At 51.0% G+C, this 20,432-nt stretch overlaps 10 protein-coding genes across 10 annotated transcripts; 4 read left to right on the top strand and 6 right to left on the bottom strand.

The window, feature by feature from the left end:
- The first annotated feature begins 2,311 nt into the window (after window positions 1-2,311).
- Window positions 2,312-3,332, top strand: BKA58DRAFT_372797 (transcriptional regulator). Its single transcript, XM_046169167.1, has one exon. It carries the CDS (start codon window positions 2,497-2,499, stop codon window positions 3,202-3,204), a length of 708 nt encoding a protein of 235 aa, XP_046031010.1. The 5' UTR covers window positions 2,312-2,496; the 3' UTR covers window positions 3,205-3,332.
- Window positions 3,333-3,346: 14 nt separating this feature from the next.
- Window positions 3,347-5,344, bottom strand: BKA58DRAFT_14057 (uncharacterized protein). The gene is made up of 2 exons (XM_046164577.1): window positions 4,943-5,344; window positions 3,347-4,893 (listed from the first exon to the last, which is right to left on the bottom strand). Exon 2 carries the CDS (start codon window positions 4,876-4,878, stop codon window positions 3,490-3,492), a length of 1,389 nt encoding a protein of 462 aa, XP_046031011.1. The 5' UTR covers window positions 4,879-4,893; window positions 4,943-5,344; the 3' UTR covers window positions 3,347-3,489.
- On the bottom strand, window positions 5,004-6,156 carry BKA58DRAFT_446565 (uncharacterized protein; the record flags this gene model as incomplete). The annotated part of the gene is made up of 2 exons (XM_046174193.1): window positions 5,004-6,038; window positions 6,091-6,156. The coding sequence occupies 2 exons, from the start codon at window positions 6,154-6,156 to the stop codon at window positions 5,004-5,006; spliced, it is 1,101 nt and encodes a 366-aa protein (XP_046031012.1).
- A 1,176-nt stretch (window positions 6,157-7,332) lies between these two features.
- On the bottom strand, window positions 7,333-9,256 carry BKA58DRAFT_407430 (uncharacterized protein; the record flags this gene model as incomplete). The annotated part of the gene is made up of 2 exons (XM_046172028.1): window positions 7,333-8,391; window positions 9,233-9,256. 2 exons carry the CDS (start codon window positions 9,254-9,256, stop codon window positions 7,333-7,335), a joined length of 1,083 nt encoding a protein of 360 aa, XP_046031013.1.
- An 835-nt stretch (window positions 9,257-10,091) lies between these two features.
- Window positions 10,092-11,003, bottom strand: BKA58DRAFT_14114 (membrane-associated, eicosanoid/glutathione metabolism protein). The gene is made up of 2 exons (XM_046164598.1): window positions 10,713-11,003; window positions 10,092-10,649 (listed from the first exon to the last, which is right to left on the bottom strand). Exons 1-2 carry the CDS (start codon window positions 10,889-10,891, stop codon window positions 10,334-10,336), a joined length of 495 nt encoding a protein of 164 aa, XP_046031014.1. The 5' UTR covers window positions 10,892-11,003; the 3' UTR covers window positions 10,092-10,333.
- A 1,020-nt stretch (window positions 11,004-12,023) lies between these two features.
- BKA58DRAFT_396454 (kinase-like domain-containing protein) lies at window positions 12,024-13,523 on the top strand (the record flags this gene model as incomplete). Its single annotated transcript, XM_046171358.1, has 1 exon — window positions 12,024-13,523. The coding sequence occupies one exon, from the start codon at window positions 12,024-12,026 to the stop codon at window positions 13,521-13,523; it is 1,500 nt and encodes a 499-aa protein (XP_046031015.1).
- Window positions 13,524-13,999: 476 nt separating this feature from the next.
- BKA58DRAFT_350763 (uncharacterized protein) lies at window positions 14,000-15,514 on the bottom strand. Its single transcript, XM_046168529.1, has 2 exons — window positions 15,132-15,514; window positions 14,000-15,077 (listed from the first exon to the last, which is right to left on the bottom strand). The coding sequence occupies exons 1-2, from the start codon at window positions 15,234-15,236 to the stop codon at window positions 14,055-14,057; spliced, it is 1,128 nt and encodes a 375-aa protein (XP_046031016.1). The 5' UTR covers window positions 15,237-15,514; the 3' UTR covers window positions 14,000-14,054.
- A 51-nt stretch (window positions 15,515-15,565) lies between these two features.
- On the top strand, window positions 15,566-16,749 carry BKA58DRAFT_14099 (class I glutamine amidotransferase-like protein). Its single transcript, XM_046164591.1, has one exon. The coding sequence runs from the start codon at window positions 15,692-15,694 to the stop codon at window positions 16,547-16,549; it is 858 nt and encodes a 285-aa protein (XP_046031017.1). The 5' UTR covers window positions 15,566-15,691; the 3' UTR covers window positions 16,550-16,749.
- Window positions 16,750-17,694, bottom strand: BKA58DRAFT_14098 (nuclear cap-binding protein subunit 2). The gene is made up of 2 exons (XM_046164590.1): window positions 17,449-17,694; window positions 16,750-17,394 (listed from the first exon to the last, which is right to left on the bottom strand). Exons 1-2 carry the CDS (start codon window positions 17,509-17,511, stop codon window positions 16,951-16,953), a joined length of 507 nt encoding a protein of 168 aa, XP_046031018.1. The 5' UTR covers window positions 17,512-17,694; the 3' UTR covers window positions 16,750-16,950.
- Window position 17,695: 1 nt separating this feature from the next.
- On the top strand, window positions 17,696-20,393 carry BKA58DRAFT_14097 (uncharacterized protein). Its single transcript, XM_046164589.1, has one exon. It carries the CDS (start codon window positions 17,778-17,780, stop codon window positions 20,310-20,312), a length of 2,535 nt encoding a protein of 844 aa, XP_046031019.1. The 5' UTR covers window positions 17,696-17,777; the 3' UTR covers window positions 20,313-20,393.
- Window positions 20,394-20,432: the final 39 nt, after the last annotated feature.

Below are 20,432 nucleotides of genomic sequence, written 5' to 3' on the forward strand. Positions count from 1 at the left end.
CTGCACATCACTTGTGTGGCAACCAAGAGATAACGATTCTGTTACCAATACTTCGGGATGCTACCGTACATTCAGACAACGCCCGACCCCAGTTCCCACGGCCTATCACAAGGACAAGCCACTTGAATCCGCAGGCATTGATTCGCCATGTCTGAGTCTAGGTCGCGACGGGACACCCGAGAGTATTGCAGACTATCTCCTCAGGCATTGGAACTCAACCCTTGGAACAATTGGCGGCGTTGGCGACTATCGAGCGAAATGGAAGGTTACAAGCAAAGTTGTATTCCGAGTTCCGTCTCGTCCTGTCTTGGCTGAACAAGGGTCGGTTGACCGGCAACGTTCTGCCAAGCTATGGTTACACCACTTCACTCAAGACATGACATACTATTGGACAATATGCGGATAACATAACGTTGTGGGGAATTGTAGCTCACGTTTGTGTGGAGGAGTGCGAAGCCTTGGTGTTTTCGTCGCGTGTGCATCCAAGCTTGGCCAGCGGCGCAGCGCATCTGGGCGCTTACTGCCATCGCGTATGCTAAGATGAGAATCATGATAAGGCCATGGGGCAAGTATCGGCTCAAGAATACTCGGATATGAGAGGGATGAAGACTTCCAGGCTCGTTATCGTGTAGGCACGAGGCGTCGAAGATCATTTGGAGGCGACACGGCATCCTTTCATCTCTATGTAGGTAATCTTGGTAACAGGTATCTTCTTGCCAACGAATTTTCTGTTATCGAACAGCTGTTATTATAAGGGTTCCGTCTGCCTGGATGGTGGACCACGAGGGTTCTGTCTGCATGCATTTGCGGATCGACCAGGCAATTCTAGGTACGCGAGGTCTCACTGCAACGACACCCACGGCTTATCGACCCATAGCAATGGTTGGAAAACATCTAGAACAGTGATTAGCGCCTAGATAAGCTGCTTCGATTTGCAACTGGTTTGCAGGCCCCACTATATGTTCTCAGCCAAGACGTTACGTCTTTGAGGTACGCACACTTGTCAATTTACCTCCTTCGTCACAGCGATATCAATGTTTCGCCACATATCTCCCGCGAATGCTTCTGGACCGTTATCGTCTTTTACATCACTTGTGTCGCGAATCCTAAATCGCAAGCAAGACGATGCCATTTGACAGTATTGGTGTTAGTATACATACGAAAGATTAGGATAACCTTCACTTCATCAGACCTCACAATGTAGGCGAAGTTTCTTGCCTAAGATTGCCAGTAATTACCACGATAAACATCGCCATTTCAAGTACAAGAAGTCGGGGAAAAAAGCCACTCGATTTCTTCCGTGGTGATGTCTTCTTCGGCGAAGCTTTCTTTGAAGAAGCGTTCCCTGCGATAGTTGTCCGGGGCGTCGCGTCTTCCGCAGCGATAATCAAGTTATAGTCATCTGTCGACGTTGCCCTCCATTTCGTGAACGAGAGAATAGGCGCCAGGGATATAGTACCGAGATCCATGGGGATTAGAAGCTCACTCGTCTTTGTCCGAGTCCCCATAGCCCATCGAGTCAGGTCGTTGTCAACAGGAAATCTGCAAGACTGAGCCAGCAGTGGTCTTCTTTAATACTCACCAGCCACCTGACCAAGTAATGCCATTACACATTGGTTGTGGGGTTGCTTGTCACCAAGAGCGTTACTGTCATGCCGAACGATGATCCGATCACGCAATTGCCTGTTACATTCGCCGAAGCAGTCAAAGGCTGCGTCGCCGCCGGACGGGCAACCGGTTACGAAACGCCTCAGATCTTCGCGGTCGATATTCTGCTAGTAAGGCGGACCATGATACTTCAACCAAACAAAGCGCGGCTGTGAGCAGTCAACTGGGAAGAAGATACAACGAGAATATAACCAGGATGGACGAGCGTTCTGTCCGAAGTATTGTAAGTTGTTGCAAAGCGGTGCATGCTTCTCCACATCTGCAACACGGCAGGCAGAGGGACAGTAGGGGATATCGACGCAGTGCATGCAAAATTCGTTACTAGAATTGGGACGTATGCCGCAGTAATTTCCAAATATCTCAACCGCGTTCATTTCGATTGATTACACAATCTACCAACAAGCATTTTATTAACATAGGCGTCTTTTATGCGACGCGATTGTCTCCGAGCGCAATTACTAGGTCATGTCGTCATGCGCATTTACTGTGCTTGTGTAGCCGACATGTCAGCAGAACCCGATGTTGACACGTGCACAAACGACTAGGAACCGGGTTTCGACTCTGTAGCGATGAATCAGCTATACACGTACAAAGATTTAGGTCTGCAGAATCTGCGCATACTTTCTCGTGGTACAGGCTAAGAAGCGGACTTCTCACCGGGTTAGCGATCGCGGAAGCCGGACACAAACTCACATCCGATCCGGGCAAATCGTGCTACGAAAGACCAACCACGAAACTACACTTGGGATCAGCCGGTGGTTATGCGCCAGCATTGTGAAACTATATAAGCTCTTGAAGCCACGCATATACTCATTACCAAACACAGCGATGTCTCAATTCAAAGTCGCAATCTACCTTTACCAAGATGCCGACCTCCTGGATTTCTCCGGCCCGGCCGAGATCTACTGCCACTACCACGACATGGAAATGGACATGAGTAAACCAGCTCCTTTCTCAGTAACTTCCTTCGCCCATCAGAGCCCCGTCACATCCATTTCCAAAGCTATGGTCTACTTGCCAAACGCCACTTTCGCCGAGATGTCCGGCCGCATTGAAGAGTATGACATCCTAGTCATTCCCGGTGCGCACGACAATACCATCAAGCAACTCATGAGCACCAAAGAGGGAAAAGAGTTGGCTGAGCTTATCCAAAGATTCTCGAACACGAAGCCAAGGAAAGAGACAGGCAAGAGGTTCCTACAATCAGTATGCACTGGAGGTCTTATCCTGGCGGCTTCTGGGGTACTTGCAGGCCGTACTGTCACAACGCATCATCTGTCTCTCGAAATGCAGAAGCAGCTCGCTGATGAAGCGGCGGGCGGTGATTCGAAAGTCAACGTTGTGAGGCAACGATGGTCGGACGCTGGAACTACCGACGCGGGTTGCCGCATTGTAACTGCTGGCGGGGTCAGCTCGGGTATCGACACTTCGCTATGGGTTGTGGGACAGTGTTACGGATCGAAGGCGGCGGAGATCGTTTCTGAAGTCTCCGAGTTTGACATGAGGCCAGCAGCGTGGGGAGTAACTCCATCATAGATGGCTTTGGGGCAAAACATGTCACGAGCGAAATCTCATTGTACTTGATGAAGTAGTAGAAAATGTACGTAAAACTCACTTGCAATAGAGAGCGAGAAGACAAACTCGAAGTGATTTAGCATGACTTGGATTCTAAGCTTTCCTTGATCGACCCTTTCTACTTGGGTCTACCGCCCTCCCATATGGACCAAGCAACGCTAATTGTGAGTGCTAGAGCGAGTGTGAAGAGAGCCAGCTGCCTCTATTCCCAGACCTCGATAGCTTACAAACTGGGAAAAGGGTGGATTATGCGGCCTCATCTTTAGCACCGTCTTCTAGACTATAAGGTATAGCATCATCTTGAGGACCATCTTCCAGGCAGCGCGGTGTAACTTCATCTATCAGCTCGGTAGCGCTTGCCTTGGCAAGGCGACCAACACGCTTGGCAGAGTTCATGTTGTTGATAAGTTTGCGTTCGCAAGCCGCCTTCTCGGCGCGCGCGACCTCCTCGAGAAGCCTAGCTTCCGTTTCTTTACGCCTCCTGGCACGGCAATCCATTTCCGCTTGGGGGTAGTACTCAATACCCTGTTCAATCCATCCTATGTTGCGCTGTTCAACTGCCTTACATTGTATCCTGAAATTTGCGAGGTGCTGTTGGGGAGTGGCGCTACTTTCCACCGCATTGTGAAGGTAGCGCCACGTGTCGGTCGGCATAGGTATGGAATCGGGATCTTCCAAGGCCTCTTGTTCCCAAAAGTATTGTTCATCGTCATGATCTTCCTGGTATTGTTCATAGCAGTGTTTCGACTCAGCCCGTTTAGCTTCGAGAGAGCGGCGGACGTGGACCTGAAGACGCTCTGGAAGAGCATTGATATCCTGTTGTATGCGATCTTCTTCTTCATATCGTTCAATATGCTTACGACGCCAGTATTCGAAGTTTTCGTAGGCCTTTAGGTAACTGACGTTGAGCTTACGTTGCTCCACTTCATCAAGCTTTACGTTGGCGAATCGATGGGCGTTTTGACAAGCCTCGGCCCATTTCAAGATGGCCATGGGCTCATCGCCCTGTAGTTCGTCCCACCATGCGCTGTTCGCATCGAATATGCCGGTAGGGAGCTTGTCTCGCCAGTCCGCATCATCATCCTCGTCCTTGTAGTCTTCTGCCTCTTCTTCTTCGGGGCTGAGATGAGACATACAATATTCATAAGCTTGTCGCATTTCCACAAAACAGGAAGTAGCTACTGCTTTGTTAACCGCATTTGTTTTGTCAGGATGATAAGCTAGAGCTAGAAGCTTAAATCTCGACCGAACTGAAGTTTCTGATGCTGTCGGAGCAAGGCCCAGAACCTTGAAGAAGGATGCGCCTGACATATTCGAATTCATGCGTAGTGACTTGTATTTTGGTAGTCGGGTAGATGGATTCTGAGAGAGCGGTTTGCCTTGGTGATGAAGTAGGGGGTGGATGTGTTTGGATGTGACAGTTGGAAGGTGATAGATCAGGGAGCTTACATGCATACGATGCGTTCGTGATGTTGATTCACTACTGCAAAGTACTAGGTTGTTAGCCATTGTACGCTTCCAGAGGCCGACGCAGCCGAAAGTGTGGCCGTAAGAAGCTGCAATGAAAAGCAATAAAGTTTGTGTTGAATTGCGTAGTGGAATGCGTTCAGTAGCATGAGTTCTTTCACATCTCATTTTGATTCTGCAACCCTGTCGATGTCAGAGTCTTCGACATCTAGAAAGAGTTTATTAGACTAACTCATCAATGCTTTCGTTCCTTTATTGCGAAGACCATAGGGGAGACTGCCCTGTATAACACATCACAGGTGTTGCGAAATTCCCCTCCATCCTGTGTAGAACCAGAAGTCAGTACTTGCATACTCCACGAGTTGACAATAGTGCTTGAAGATGGCTCTAGCTCCAGGATGTGTCCTTGATTTGAGCGCCTCGATGAACTCCGGCGCGACAGCGATCGGCCAGATCATCGTCGCTCGCAAGGCTGGATGAGTAGAAGTTTCCAAAGAATACTGAAGACCATTCCGGAGTACTTCAGCCGCCCTAGCAGCATTGATGTCGTCCGGCGACGGGTTGGCAGAAGTAGGACAGCTCAGCGCTTGGATGTCCACGAGGAAGGCAGATAACAACGACGGTGGCTTAGGCATTTCTTCAGCAGGCCGGACAATGGCTGCGAAGGGACCTTTTCTCAGCATGTCGGTCACACTGGTGAGTACATAATCCATGCCGCGTGCTAACTGCAAAATCTCCACCAAAACGTCCAAGTTGTACGCACGCGCGTCAGCAAATGCGTTGATAACAGTCATTGATGCTGCAGCGAAGATGGCATGGCAGTTCAGAGGCCCAATGTTTGCGACGGCCTGATTTAGACCTGTCAGTGCTGCGCTTTGATGTTTCGAGGCGGCCATACGAAAGTGTGCGACGCGGCAAGTGTTGATGTACGCGAGATGATTCGCGGAAAAGGCTAGTATGCTGTGTAGAAGGAAAGGATACTTGAAGGCTTCTTGTGGAACCGCGAGCCCCCAGATTTGCTTCACATGCTCGGTGCCCGGCATAGTTTGATATGCGTGGGCGGTATAATGGTGCGTCAGTTCCAAGTCCTGCATCCAACCATCCTCCGAGACACCTGCTAATACTGGAGATAGGCTCGCTTCTTGGATTAGGCCCGTGTCCAGTGGGGTTGTGCCATTTCCATTCGTGGGGGTTGACGCGTTTGTTGGGGTAGGATCGTTGTGTGGAGATGCTGTGTCTACACGGCTTGGACTTTGGCTTGCAACCCCTAGAAGACTGCACTCGACGCGATACTTAGTGCACGCGCCGCATGGTCTACTCTCGTCGCACTGAACGTGGGTAAGTATACGTTAACGCGACAGATTTGAAAAGGGAAGCTACCTTGACGCGTCTGGCTTTGCACTGTGCGCATCCCGAACGCGTCTTTTTAGAGCCAAATCTAGGCATTCGCACGACCTCAGCTGAACGTCACGTCGGCACGTAAATGGATGGATGAATGCGGGCTGGCCTGGCGTAATTGGGTCTCGCTCTCGAGAACGAAAGCGAGTGCGGGAGCTTTAGTGTTGATTACGTAATCACTATGGCCCACAATTGTTTCGTGCTTGCCCATCTGCCTTCTTCAAGTTGCATCTCAAACAAAACCTTACGAAGTCATGCTGCGTTCTGGTCAGAGGACAATGTCTGTAGAACGGCAAGGATCACTTCGAATGAACGGAGGCCTCAGGACGAGTATTCCAAAATGACTTATTCGTGGTCCTCACGATGGTTCATTTGAGACTAGTACTATGTCTAGTATCTATTATAGCAAGACGGCTGAGTCTGAACAGTAGAGTATGGAGAAACGAGAAGGCCATGACAGACACGTGTGTATGCAATACGACAGAACTGTTTCGGCGTACGCAATTGCGATCGTCGCAGATGCAAAATGGTGAAATGCTGTGTCTTAGGAATCGAATTGACCATTGCGCACTGGTGCTGACATGCCATCACTCTTATCAGACGCTGACGTGGTTCTGATAGAAAGATGAGAGCTAGGTTTTCTCTCCGATAAATCCTTTTTTCCGGCATTCGTTTTGCAACGTACCAGCGTTTTGGAAACCACTATATTAGATTATAGAAATTGTTGTACGTTGAACTATCTGGTCTTCGTTAGTACTGATAACCATCCGAAATGACTGTACTGGTGCAATATTGTGCAAATCAGAGCTATCTTCTACTCGCGCATCGAAACCAAAGTCTGCCACAACCCGGTGCACCCGGGCTAGTTTTCGCAAACCACGAGGCGTACGAAGGAAGGGCCGCAACTAAAGAATCTCGGTTCAAGTGTAATGTGAGATCATCATCGAAAGAAGGACAAGGTGGAAGGCAACGGAGGCGCGACTTACTATCCTTTCAAACATGCGCCCTGTTTTCACGCTTCATTTGCATGATTAGTGGCGGTGTGTGGGTGTGAGTGAGGTGGTTGGTGAGCTTGACGCGTCGATAACAGGCACGAGAAGGCCGGAGACCGAGAGCTGGAAGAAAGCTTAGCCGAGCGATTATGTCAGCTAGCGTGTTTTGTCTCCCCAGCAGTTCGGGCTACCATCTATCATATCTCTGCCTTTCCACCTTTACATTACATGTTTACAAAATATCCTCAGGCTTGACAACAACCCAGTTCTTATCCGCTGTAACCTCCCTGCCATTAGCAATCTGCGCCTGTGTGTTGTTTCTGATTTCCTCTTGCAGACGCTCAAAGTACGCGTCCCTGCGATTGATCCACAGATGCACACCTCCCTTTGCTGTATCGACTCCATGGAACTGCATGTACGAGTCGCTTCCGGGAGTATCACCACCGGCTAAGATGGGGCGCTTCCATTGATCGATGTAGGTAAGGATAGCGGCCCATTTCCCGGCAAACCACGTAGCAGGTGTCCATAGATACGGAGTCACGACCAAGTCGAGATTAGCGGTCTCGTTGTACGTTCCCTCCGTGATCTGTTTCCGGGCATTCGTAAGCGCACCAGAGGTGGTGTTCTTCAGAACGGTGGTAACACCAATGACGTTTTGAGGTGGCACATTGTATCCGTACTTTGGGTCACTGGCCACCATGCGTACAAGCTCCTCGTGCGCAGCGCTAATGACATAAACGGCGATGCCGTTGTCCATGAGAGCGTTGTAAAGTTCGACCTGGCCCCGGAAAACCTTTGGCGGATTTACGCTGCTGGATGTGACCTCGTCGCCGTCCCAGTACTTCGTGGGAATGGATGAGTTGTACGCCATGAGCTCATCCACATAGGTCTTAAGTTCGCGCAGTGTGAAGCCAGACCAGATTTGCGCGGCCCATGGATAGCAGACAAAGTCATCAATCTCGCACAGGCGGTTGTAGTAGCTGTACAACGATTCGGTAAAGTTCGCAGTGTCCTTGAAATCGACCAATTTAAGGCTGGGGTCCAGATCATCGCGTGTTAGGATGCCACGGTTCTCCAGGAAAGGAAGAAGCGATTCCTCGAGATCGTAGCGGTAACTGGTGTTGTCCATATCGAAGACCGCATAGTTGCTTTGATTGGCGTTCTTTGCGATCATGGTGGAAAGGGCAGTCGCTGCCTCAGCAGGCCAGTGCTTGAACTGAACCTTTGGAGAAGTGCCATACTGGGGTGTGGCTGAGCTCAGAGAAGCTGTGAATGCGAGCCATGCGGCTGTCTTGAGGGGAGTTGAAGACAACATCCTTTCCGTATTACCAGCTGCAGCGAATTGAACAAGGAAAACGAACGAGTGAGGATGCAGGACCAAGCCTTCGGGGATGTTGGGATTCCAGAAGAAATACTGCGGGGGCTAGGGTGCGTGAACCCTAGCGCATGAATACGGCCGATGTGAACGACCGAGATAACGGTCCCACACTTACGATTCAAGGTCGGGCCTACCTTGAAGAACATCTTGAATCTGTTGGTTGCGCTATCCTCGATTGATGCTTTTGCGCGTTGCTTGATCCAATAAGTATTCGCGCAAACATCGGTGCTATGACGTATGTGGAGCTGCTATAACAGGGTACGCACGCGGCTTCATCCGAAGAGCATGCTTACGTTCTTGAGAATTTTTATTCATTATTGTTTTCATCCTCATGAAATCCGACCAGACCGGCTCTTAATAATGCCATGCCAATTCCCGCATTCTATGCCACCAATTCAGACAACTCAGCCTGTGGTTCGCCGCGCTTCTCTGCAGGGAGTACAGGTTGCAATATCTGCGATACATATCCCTCTGGGGCGCCAACCCGAGAAACCCCATTCTCCAATGCCTTTAACCTCCGATGGTACCGACAGAAGAAATACCCTGCTGTTATTAACGCTATTATTGCGAACGCTGCGCCGAATGCTATCCCTACTATTGCACCGACAGATAGTGGCTCGTTATCCCTCGCGGTTGTTACGCTGGAAACTGGCGACGAAGTTGTGGTTGAAGAGAATAACGTTGAGGTCATGTTTATCACGCTAGTAGTAGATGCGATGAGTGATATAAACGATTGACCGTACGCCGTTGTTACACCAGATAATGGCGACGAAGTCATGGCTGAAGAGAATGGCACGGGGGTCACTGTCATTGTACTGATCAAAGGAGCCAGGAGCGATGTGAACGATTGATCGTAAAGAGTTGGGGTACTATCGATGTCTGACTTGATCGTGAGAAGCGGGCCCTGCTGTCCATTATCGCCGTCCTCAAGGTACTGGATATCGAAGTGGCATGCAACAGGACTATTCCAGCTACGGCCTGTATTCAATCTATCCTGCGGCGAGTACCTGCGGTTGTCGTTTACCCAGACTTTAGCTGATAGCCCTTTAATGCCCAAAGTATATTAGCCATAGTTGGCATCTATGCTCCGATGCTGACAATGTTCGGCGGGGTGCACAGGGGTGATTACATACAATTCACCTAGTTGCCTGTTCCAGTATCATCATCGCACCACAATTGTAAGAAGCCTGAATCGTAGTTGGATGTCCATTCGATATGTAGGACAGTATGAGCATCGATCGTCAAGACAGAAGAAGCGCTGTTCGGGTAGAGGAAAGACGCCGAGGATGATTGCGTTGCAGCACAGCTCAAAAGGTTTGCTATAGTAAAGCCTTGAGAGCAAAATGATTGCCCTGGCTTGCGGCGAACCATACTGTAATTGAAGGTGGGCTAGTATGTCTACAGAAGGGAGTGAACGAATGCAGTCATCGTGACTGAGGGGTATCAGCGTCAATGGCACGAAGACAAACAGTTGCGTGGGAGTTTGACCGTTCCGTACTTGTCAAAGTCTCCTGCAGATTTGTTGTGTCACTTGTACATCCAATAAGTTTCGTCGTTCGTTCCAGACCAATCCCAGTGTGACTGCGCAACCAGGCGTGATGTATTCGTGTTACCGTGGTGCCTTTGTGTTCGGACCCTGTTCGTTTTGGGACGGCGACGCGAAATTACATTGGCGAGAAGCTACTTCTGATATTACGATATTGGAAGCCTCCAGTTGCCGGAACACCTGAATTTAGTAGTAACTGATATCATTGCTTATCGGTTCTAAGGAGCAGTCCTGAACTCGTGCTCTTGTCCCAGCATTGTCTTTGTCGTGTCCATCGCGCTCACCATGCCGCTTCATTATCCATGATCTCTAGCCCAAGATCGCGGCAGCTTTGTAGATCTGGTATATTGCTAGTCCACTGCCGATAGCCCAAAGGCCGCTTCTGATCATGCTCTTCGAGTAAGTCGCGATTTGTACATACGCAAGACAGTACGCTGCCCTGACTACAAACCAAGCTGTGACGAATGTTGTCAAGCCCGTCGCATCGCCTGAGATGACCTCTCGTCCTATTCCTGTTGCGGTGGTGCGCTCGGCAATGATGCTAGCGATAACGGCGGCAGCGAAGAGGGGCATTTGTTCCATATTGTTCGACTGGGCGTTCTCGGCGCGTTGGTACTTTTTGAAGCTGCAGGTATGTTAGTATCGTACTAGCAAGGGACTTTAGGTGGGGAGAGTGGGGACGCCTTACACAGCATCGGGCACCTTGCCCTTCACGGCATCTGGTGACAACGCTGCCTTGGGGTTCGCGTTGTTGATCTTGTAGCCGTTGGCTGTGAGGAGGCTAGCGGCATATATGTGCGGGACGAGGGAGAAGACATAGTAGGCTGGGATGGCGAGGAGCGGGTAGTTGAGCGAGTTGGAAGACATCGTGGCGGTCTCCGTATCACTTCGAGGATGCGGTTTTCGAGGGGTCGTTTAATTGACTATGTAAGAGCAAGGCGGAAACTGCGGATGTGGTGTTGAGTTGGCGAGGGGTGTAATATACATCTGGGCATAGCCGCGGATTGACTTCGGGAGCGTTGACGTAGCTATCAAACCTTATGGGCTCAGGGTCCAGCAATCATGACGCGTATCTTCTTCGGCATCTTCATACTAGGCATAAAAATGAGGTGCTTCGATATATTGAGTTTCTCGGCATGTTCGTAGGGCTCGTTGTACTGCGATAGGGTCAGGTAGTGTTCCAGATAGCTTACATTGAGTGGACAAGAGTTGTCGCGCCTGACGTTCGAAGCCATCTCGGGATTTGGGCCTGGGCTTACTCAGCCCGGCTACAAAACATGCCAGGCTCGCCGCGCTGCCATACCTTCGTACCCAACGACGGTCGACCACGGATGGAAACATTAGCGGACAAAGCATAAGTTAATTCTTGCTACCTAAGCATCGCACTGGTGTTGGAACTTAACGGGACTTTGATCGGTCGTGAATTTGGATACGCGATCTGTTGCCTGTCAACCGTCCCGAACGCCAATACTTTACCTCAATATGATAGCTGAGATATCATTCTTACTACAGCTATCGTTATAGCATCCAGGCGCGTAGTCGAAATTTGAACTCGGGAGTTGACGTGGCTGTAGGCAGTGCCTCCACCTGGAGCCAATCGACTATGCAGCCCTCAGCCTCCGCCATGCATCTAGGCGCGAGCCAGCCTTGTCAACTTCGACCGTAAGCTTCACACACAGTCTTTCCGAAGTACCTCGACTACTTTTCTTCATATCTCCTTCTACTTCTCTCATTGTTTGGAAGTTCTTCCAGGGTTGCTACAAAGCCCGTCTTTACCTCAGTGCCAGCGGAACACGCTCAACTCGATTCGGCGTATTGTAGGTTGGAAAGTAGATCCATCCATATCGTGACTGAGGTAGCAGCGGCTAGTGGCGAGACTCCTGAGGTATGATAGTAAACCTAGCTAGAGAGCAGGCTAACACCCGGTAGTCGTGGTCTTCGCCCAGTTTCCTCAGTCCAGCGGCCGCCCAACGTCACGCGCATATGCTTTATACCCACGATGAACGGCGACAGCGGCTCGAAACGGGTACTACAAATTGAAGAGGGTCAGCACTATTTTCTCGAACCGGAAGACGAACTGCCTTACATATTACTGCGCAATCTGGGTCATGGCGGCTGCGCCAATGTAGAAGAGGTTCTCGACCAGCGTACCGGTAGGGTCTTCGCGCGGAAGGTCTTTCGAATCGGTGGCTCCTCTGCTGAAAGGAAGAGGATCTTTGAGAACGAGGTCAAAGTCATTCGACGGTTAGCTCCACATCATCATATCACCCAGATCTTTGCTACGTATGTAGGGAGGCGTCAAGTAGGTATTTTGCTGACACCGGTTGCCGATCGCGGTTCGCTGGACATATTCCTGCAGGATGCTCAGGATGGCCTCCTCACACAGGCTGACCTGAACGTCCTGTACTATTCTTTCGGATGTCTTGCCAGCGGACTACAATTCATGCACGCCCAGAAAGTGCGACACAAGGACATCAAACCTCACAACATTCTTGTACACAGAAACTCCTTAATATACACAGATTTTGGGTCGTCTCTCGACTACAGCGCAGCCACGCGAAGTGTCACTACGGGCCGACCTAACTCTACTACTCGCAGGTACGCTGCTCCGGAGTTGCACGATTGGTCACCACGTAGCTCTAAAACGGACATATTCTCGCTCGGGTGTGTCTATTTTGAGATCCTTAGCGCTCTAATGCGTGACCAGATAGAGCCCAACATGACACCCTACCGAGACCATACCGAAGAGATTTGCACGCTCATGCAGTTAACAAGTCATGAAAGTAATGATGCCTGGATTCGATTGGTCATAGAAATAACTGGCCAGATGCTCAACCTTGAGCCAGAATCTCGACCCTCAGCAGAAACAATTACCAGTCAACTATGGGCAGAGTGGCCAAAAGCATTCTGTAAGAAATGTCAGAGAAGCTTGTCGATATCGACCACGACAGCAATTTCAGTCAATCTGGTCTCCAATCCAACGACGACTAGAGCTAACTGGCCTGATCACCAGCCGCTCTACGATGACATGTATCAACCAGAAACGAGTGATTATGGCGCGAGCCAATTGGACATCCTGGATCCGCTATCGGCATTTCAAGAAGACCCGGTTTCGCTATCAGTAGTGCGGCGGTTGTCCAGCGACCACCTCTATCTAACACCAATACCACGTGTGCTGGATGCTCACAGGTACCTGCAAACCCATCCACCCAGACAGGATTATCAATTCTTAGACGAGGGTCATCCATGGACAGAACCGGATGCCATGCCGACAATACAATTGCCTTACTCTCATCATGGCCACTTACCGCAATCGGCATTGTGCTTTGGTGTTCCAAAAGGAGCTCCTTCCGACCTGACCGAAGCGAGTGACTCAGTCGTGCCGGGCATGCTTGAATGGCAAGATGGAGGCAACAATTACTTGGAGTACACCGCCCAAACCTTTGCACCAGAACCCACACTAACCGAACTGCAGGGTTTACAATGGAAAGCTCCTTGATTCGAACAACAACTTCGCTGATGCCGGGCATACGGGTGAAGAAGAAGATATCCTAGTTGAGGATAGACGCTCAGGACTACGACGAATAAACGATCTTACGCGAAGTAAGAGCGGGGTGAAGGTCTGTCCTCACAAGAATTGCGGCCGTGAATACAAGAGATCAGATGCTCTCCTGAAGCACATCCGAGCACATCATGGAGAAAGACTTAGATCAAGACGTAACATGTGATGGAGTGGATTTGATCATGGATTTTGCGTTTTCCATTGGGACTACGGTTTGGAGAATAAGTGGCGGGTTCAAACATTGAAGGCATGCTAAGACAGTCTCGTTACTATATCCGCGTCAAGACGCGAACAATTTCGCAGTTTGAATGCTCGGAGACGCTATTGCTGTTACTCGTAAGCTCTCGAGCCAGCCAAGGGATTTAATTGTTGTGAAACGTCACCACGCATACTTGGGAGTAGTACTATGAGAGATATGAATTATGATATACGAAAGTCAGCGCGGTATCACCATATTGACCATCGATATCAAGCACCCCTAGCAACGCTCATAACATCCTCCTCCAAATGCAGCCCCCTAAAATGCGTCAACACGTGCGGCAGCTTCTTCCTACTCCCATCAACCGCCGAATCTCTCTTCTCCCTCGCCGCAACCCCAATCATGAAGTCTTCCTCAAAAGCCTGAATTTCCACCCTCGTGTCTTCTAACCTGCCACATTCGCCTTTCTTCAAGCCCCGCACACCCGCAGGCCCCTTCCCATCCCACTTCATCGAAAACCAAATCTCCGCATCACTGGCTCTCTCACCCCAAGTCCCGTGCGTGCTACATCGCGCCGGCGTCCCCGGCGTAGGCGCACGCACATGCTTGAATTCCAACTGCGGTATCCACTCTGCAAGCAATGCCTCGCCGTCAAGTTTGATATACGCCTCCTTGAAGCACCAAAACGTGTAAAACCGTCGTAGTTTTGCGTCAATAAGTAAATCTGAATCAAGCTCCCTCTGTTCTCCACTCGGCAGCGTAACGTTGAGATGCTCATTTCGCCTACAACAGCGATCGTGTCGGCCCAGAATCTCATGCGTAACCATCGTGCCGTCAAGAAGAGGAAACGGATCAACGTTATACTTGATATCGAAGAGTTCCTCCGCGCTGAAGAGCTCAGCGTACATATCCACCCATCCATCGAAACCCTCTTCGTCCACAACGCGATAGTCATTCCGCTCGTTGACGCAGACGATATCCACGCCGACTTCTGCGTCGAGTTCATTGGTTGCGCAGCCTACGAGGGCAACAAGACCGGCTTGGTGACTGATGTTGAATTCCACGGGCGCCGGGCCATGTTGCGGTGGTACTCGCAAGGCGATAGGCTTCCCATGTTTGGGATCGCGTTTTCGGCCGAAGCGGATGTCTTTCCAAGGCGTACCGAGAGTTTTGTGGACGAAAAGGCGTTTTAGTAGGGCGGAACCTAGGCTCATGCGCGCGTCCGCTATGTGGTATTTGCGTTTTATAAGGTCTTGTTCCTCGGGGGTGACGAGGGAGAGTGCTTCTCTGGCCTAGGCATGGTTAGTTGACGTTCCAAGCATACAAGTGTTTGTGACATGGCATACTGATTCTGAATCTGTAATCTTCTCTCCAGGCCATAGCGATCGTGTATCCAGTAGCCAGCACGTGAGACCGTGTCCCGTTGGCTCTTGATCCTGTTTGTTGATCATAGCGCCTTCATCCACCGTCCTAGACTGATACTGGGCCGGATTGCGTTATCGGCTAAAGTAGTGAGTCTAGACTACTAGAAGGAGTCTCGCCTTATATGAGCCTTGGGAGCCTTAGTGTGGGTACGACCTTTCTTGACGTGATGTGTAGAACGCGTGGAGATCTACATGTCATGATCGTTCACGGAGTCAATGGGGGTCCCGAGATGTCGATGATGGAGAGGTAGATCAAAGAGCGGCACCGTCTCGGGGTAAGCGGGTCAATAGGGCTGAAGCAAACGCATGTGAGGTGACATGTGCCCACGCGGGCGATTACCGCGTTTTAGTGGGGGCTGGGCTTATCGATAAAGATTTCGCCTTTGCCGTCATTTTCCGTTGCATGACTGTACACTTCCTAGACGCTTTAATTCCTTCTTTCCTACTGTGACGGAGTTTGTGGAGTTTGATCAAGCATCAGGATGACGGTAAAAATCGGTGCTCAAGATATCACGGTCGGCGTCCTTGCCCTCCAGGGCGCTTTCAGCGAACACATCCAACTCCTCCGCGCGGCATCCTCGAATGTCTCCTCGTCGCAAACCTTCCACTTCATTGAAGTCCGCACACCAGCCCAACTCGCACAATGCGATGGCCTTATCATCCCCGGCGGCGAAAGCACAACCATGTCGCTCGTAGCCGCACGAAGCGCCCTCCTCGAGCCTCTCCGCGACTTCGTCAAGGTGCAGCGCAAGCCAACGTGGGGTACATGCGCCGGCCTGATTCTACTAGCAGAGAGTGCGAATAGAACGAAGAAGGGAGGTCAGGACCTGATTGGAGGTCTAGACGTGCGAGTGAACAGAAACCATTTCGGGCGACAAACCGAGAGTTTCCAGGCAAACCTCCAACTGCCCTTCTTAGAATCGACGAGCGAAACGAATAAGACCGATCCATACCGATGCGTCTTCATCCGCGCGCCTGTTGTGGAAAAGGTGTTACCGAGTAAAAAGGCAGTGGGTGTACAAGAAGGGGAGAGTAAGAGGGATGATACAATTGTCGCGCCGAGTAAGACGCCCGTGGATGATCTTGCGAGGAAGGAGTTGGAAAGCGAAGTTGAGGTCATGGCTACGCTGTCGACCAATGCGAAGCCTTTGCAGGAGAACCAGGTACATGACCATCCGGGTGTGGAGGATATAATAGCGGTACGACAGGGCAATGTGTTTGGATGCAGCTTCCATCCTGAGCTGACGGACGACCCGCGGATACATGTTTGGTGGTTGGGAGAGGTTGTCAAGGCGGTGGAGAGGAGACAGCAGTTTGAACTTGCGGATCGGACTAGATGAGTGACAGAAAACGTTAGACATCGGCGGGCGCATGGCTGGGTGGCGTTCTCATATAACATAAGAGAGGGCGTTTGAAAGGTGGAACTGAGTTTTGGGAAGGTATCTAATGTGGTATCTTTACCCCCCTATGAGCATGTGCTTACAACTAAAGCATTAATGAACAATGCCGAGTGATAGACGCCAGACGCCTTCTTTGCAGTGTTTAGACACCCAGTCGAAATTGGGCTGAGTGCGTTTCCCAGGATAACTAAATTGCCCTACATCGTCTTCAGTCTCAGCGTGGTCATGCTCGCCCATGTGGCATAGCGCGGCGGCGCTAGGTTCTCCTGATCAATATGGCCTAGTTGTTTTTCTCGTGTCTAACGTCCTGGTTGTCCGAGAGGTATTAGTCCGTTGTCATCTTACTGTGCCTCGTGATATTCGTCCACAGCTCTGCCGTATCCGCCTCTGCCAGGATCATACTCGGCCCTGTACTCGTCGCGCACTTGACCGCCGCTCTTTCCACGTCCGTACTGCCTTCCCTCGGCGAAACCCTCGTCCAGATCCGTCCTGATGACACGCTCATCGAGCTTAGTGCCACCAATGTACTTCATGCAGTCCAGCGCATCCTGGTGTGTGTAGTATTCGACGAAGCAGAATCCGCATGGCGTCTTCTGGAATCGATCGAGACCCATTACTAAGCGCTTGATCTCGCCGCATTTGCTGAAGAGCTCGTGGATTTGTTCTTCGGTGGTGTAGAAGGAAAGGTTACCGACGTAGAGCGTAGTTGCGTCTTTGAGCTTGTCTTCGGGTGAGGGAGAGCGGCCGCGGTCATCGTCACGTCCATTGCGGTCGCGTCTGCGCTTCTAGAAGAGAGTCAGTCCTTGGGTCCTAACGCGATGTCCTGTAGCCTTCCATACCTTTGCTGTCGCATACGAACTTGGCTTGTCGAGGCGGTCAATGGTACTGCGAAGCGCCGGCATGATGCGCGCCCTCAACTTCGATGTCGGCTAGATTTTTAGGAAGCGACCGTGGCCCGGGGGATTGAGAGAATATCAAGGTTTGTTTTGGTGTGAGTGTAAGGACTGGGAGTGGAAAGTCGAGCTCGGAGCTCTCCAGACGCGTCGGTCTTGGCGCTGTATCGCGCGGCTGGAACTTTTGTTTGTCCATACTCTTACCTCTACAATCCACGCAACTATTACCTACCCACACTTAACTCTCTCAATATTACCCGAGGGAGCTCGTCAGCATGCCAAAAGTACTGGGTTATACGCCGGATTGGCTCAGCCGACCGAACCCAGGCTATCATTTGTTTGCGCCGAAGCAGACGAACGGAAATGGAGTCGTAGCAAAGAAACAGGAACCAGGACCGCGAAAGAACATTGCGACAAGGGGATCTGAGATATTCGTTGCTGTTGGGAACGAGATACGATGGGCGGATTTGGTCAACCTCAAGGAAGAACAACAGCCCGCATACCGAACACTCAGAGTGTCGATACCACTGCCGATCACGCGTCTCGTTATTTCTCCCGAAGAAGACTACCTCGCCGTCTCCACCTCGCATACGGTACACGTAATACACCTTCCCGACTCGTCGCTGCTCGGAGCTGGAGAGGATGACGGCCCGTTGAAGCCAAAGGCCTTCCAGTTGGGACCGACCGTGCACGTTCTTGAAGAGTCGTCTGTCGCAACAACACTATGGCATCCATTGGGCTATCACGGACGATGCCTGGTCACTATCACAAAGGCGGGGGTAGTTCGGCTGTGGGAGATCAACCGCGCCGACAGGTCTACGTTCAGTGAGCCATCGCTCTCCATCGATCTGCCCAAACTCGCAAACGCTACCAGCGATCAGGACGATCTGAGCGCCTCCAAATTCGGAGCTTCCAAGGGCTTCTCTCCCGACTCAGTCGAGCTTGAAGTTGCATCGGCATGCTTTGGCGACTTCCCAGACCAAGAAGGTGTCCATGGCTGGGCGCCAATGACATTGTGGATCGCGACGGTACTTGGAGACGTATATGCGCTCTGTCCTCTGCTACCGAGCAAGTGGCAGTTGGTCGAGTCGCCCGGCAGCCACACATTCCTCCAAACCCTTACCTCGTCCATCAACATCAACTATGCCGAGCTCTCAGAAGACGAGACATCGCCCAAAGACGAATTGAAAACATCAGAGAAGCAGGTCTCATGGCTGTCGGACATCTTATACGAGGAGCCTCTCGCAGAGGAGCGTGCGCAGGGTGACACAGTTCAGGTCTTCGCTCGCCCACACAGTGCGCCTGCGGTGCCGTTGCTACAGGGACCCTTCACTATCTCGCCTGAAGTTGACGACTTTGAGCTTAGCGACATGATAGTTTTCTCCCTCAAGACCCTCTCCGAGAGCGAAGAGGAGGAGGCTGCCGAGGGTCTACCGACCGCTGTTGTGTGCTTGCTCACCGAAACGAGCAAGGTACATGTCTGCTTGGATCTCGAGGGCATCGTCGGCCGATGGCTGCCATCACCCGAAGACGAGATCGATACCACAGAGCCAACCGAACACGAGCTGATCATCGCGGAAACAATTACGCTGGTGCAAAGCGATCAACCTTCGTTCAACCAGAGCATCACCCCAGATGTACATACCGACTTTTCATTCTTCGTGTCACATGCCAGCGGGGTCTTCTACGTTTCAATAGAACCTTGGGTTAGGAAGCTGGAGACTGAGCTATCCCAGCCGCAGACCGAAGGCTCGCCATTCCGTATCAAGCGCGTATTGGAATCAGCGAACACCTCTGTGGATCAGTACCTCCAGCGACGCGTATCCGGAGACGTGGACGAGCAAGAAGTCACTGCAGTTGCTGTCATTGAAGACGGGAACGTCGGCTACCTTCTTCTTACCATAGTCAACGGTGAACCCCAAGCTGCTTTGCTCGATGCACCTGAAGAAGGACTTCCTACCCAAGAAGAGATTGCTGAATACATGGCAATCACTGGTCCCAACAAGGAAGTGCGTCAAGCTTGGCAACCACCAAAAGAACTTTACGAACCGTTCGACCTTTACAATTCTATTAACATCCCCGCACGGCATCGAGGCGCCCTCAAGGATGAGATCAGGCTGTCTCCTGCGAATCTAGGGCTCCTCATGGATGTGCATCGCGTACTCTCTGCGCAGACATCCAAACTCCAACTCGCCGTATCAGATCTGTTCAACCGCGCGACGCGTCTACAGGAAGAGTTCAGAGATCAAATCTACCGGACGTCTGGTATAGCAGCAAACATCGACGGTGTCACCGGCAATGACCAAGTCGGTTCAGACAACGGATCAACATATGGCAGCGCCAACATCGATGAGCGTTTGGAGAAGGTTACCGCGCGACAAGATCAGATCAACGCGCGTTACGAAGCTCTTCGACGAAAGATGATCAGCATCGGCTCCAGCGAACTCAGCGAAAAGGAGAGCAACTGGATCGAAGAGTTGCAGACCATGGACAGCGCCATTGATCCTGCAAGCGAGACTTTGACCGACACTGTTGATGGCAGCGAACGTCCGGCCTGGCAGCGTATCAACAGGCTCAAGGAGGTACAGAAGGACCAAGCGCAACAAATAGAAGCAGCTATGAGGAATGCCAAGCAGGCAGGCGAACAAGAACAAGCGAGAGGTACCGGTGTCAAAGTACCAAGCTACTCGAGGAAGGCAGAGAATGAGCAAGTGCAGGAGCTGATACAGCGGAATAGTATGCTGGTTGAGGCTGCTACGGACAAGTTGCGGAACTTGGGAGTCAATATCCCCGTAGAAAGTGGTATCTAGATGCATGATGCGGCTTGAGGTGGCTTGGGAAAAGCGCGTTGCATTTGGTGTTCATGAGTTGATAGAGTCAGATGATTGTAGGATAATGATCTCGCCGTCTTGGTATGTCTCAGTACGTTG

Source organism: Alternaria rosae (genome assembly GCF_020736505.1).
Source record: "Alternaria rosae strain MPI-PUGE-AT-0040 chromosome Unknown BKA58scaffold_1, whole genome shotgun sequence".
Classification (NCBI taxonomy): domain Eukaryota; kingdom Fungi; phylum Ascomycota; class Dothideomycetes; order Pleosporales; family Pleosporaceae; genus Alternaria; species Alternaria rosae.

Excerpts from the sequence above, each read along its gene's own strand:
- BKA58DRAFT_14097 (XM_046164589.1), top strand. The coding sequence starts at position 17,778 with ATGCCAAAAGTACTGGGTTATACGCCGGATTGGCTCAGCCGACCGAAC.
- BKA58DRAFT_14098 (XM_046164590.1), bottom strand. The coding sequence starts at position 17,511 with ATGCCGGCGCTTCGCAGTACCATTGACCGCCTCGACAAGCCAAGTTCG. Across the intron at positions 17,395-17,448 it reads GTTCGTATGCGACAGCAAAG|AAGCGCAGACGCGACCGCAA; the intron begins GTATGGAAGGCT and ends ACTCTCTTCTAG.
- BKA58DRAFT_14057 (XM_046164577.1), bottom strand. The coding sequence starts at position 4,878 with ATGAGATGTGAAAGAACTCATGCTACTGAACGCATTCCACTACGCAAT.
- BKA58DRAFT_372797 (XM_046169167.1), top strand. The coding sequence starts at position 2,497 with ATGTCTCAATTCAAAGTCGCAATCTACCTTTACCAAGATGCCGACCTC.
- BKA58DRAFT_14099 (XM_046164591.1), top strand. The coding sequence starts at position 15,692 with ATGACGGTAAAAATCGGTGCTCAAGATATCACGGTCGGCGTCCTTGCC.
- BKA58DRAFT_14114 (XM_046164598.1), bottom strand. The coding sequence starts at position 10,891 with ATGTCTTCCAACTCGCTCAACTACCCGCTCCTCGCCATCCCAGCCTAC. Across the intron at positions 10,650-10,712 it reads GGCAAGGTGCCCGATGCTGT|CTTCAAAAAGTACCAACGCG; the intron begins GTAAGGCGTCCC and ends ACATACCTGCAG.
- BKA58DRAFT_350763 (XM_046168529.1), bottom strand. The coding sequence starts at position 15,236 with ATGATCAACAAACAGGATCAAGAGCCAACGGGACACGGTCTCACGTGC. Across the intron at positions 15,078-15,131 it reads AGATTACAGATTCAGAATCA|GCCAGAGAAGCACTCTCCCT; the intron begins GTATGCCATGTC and ends AACCATGCCTAG.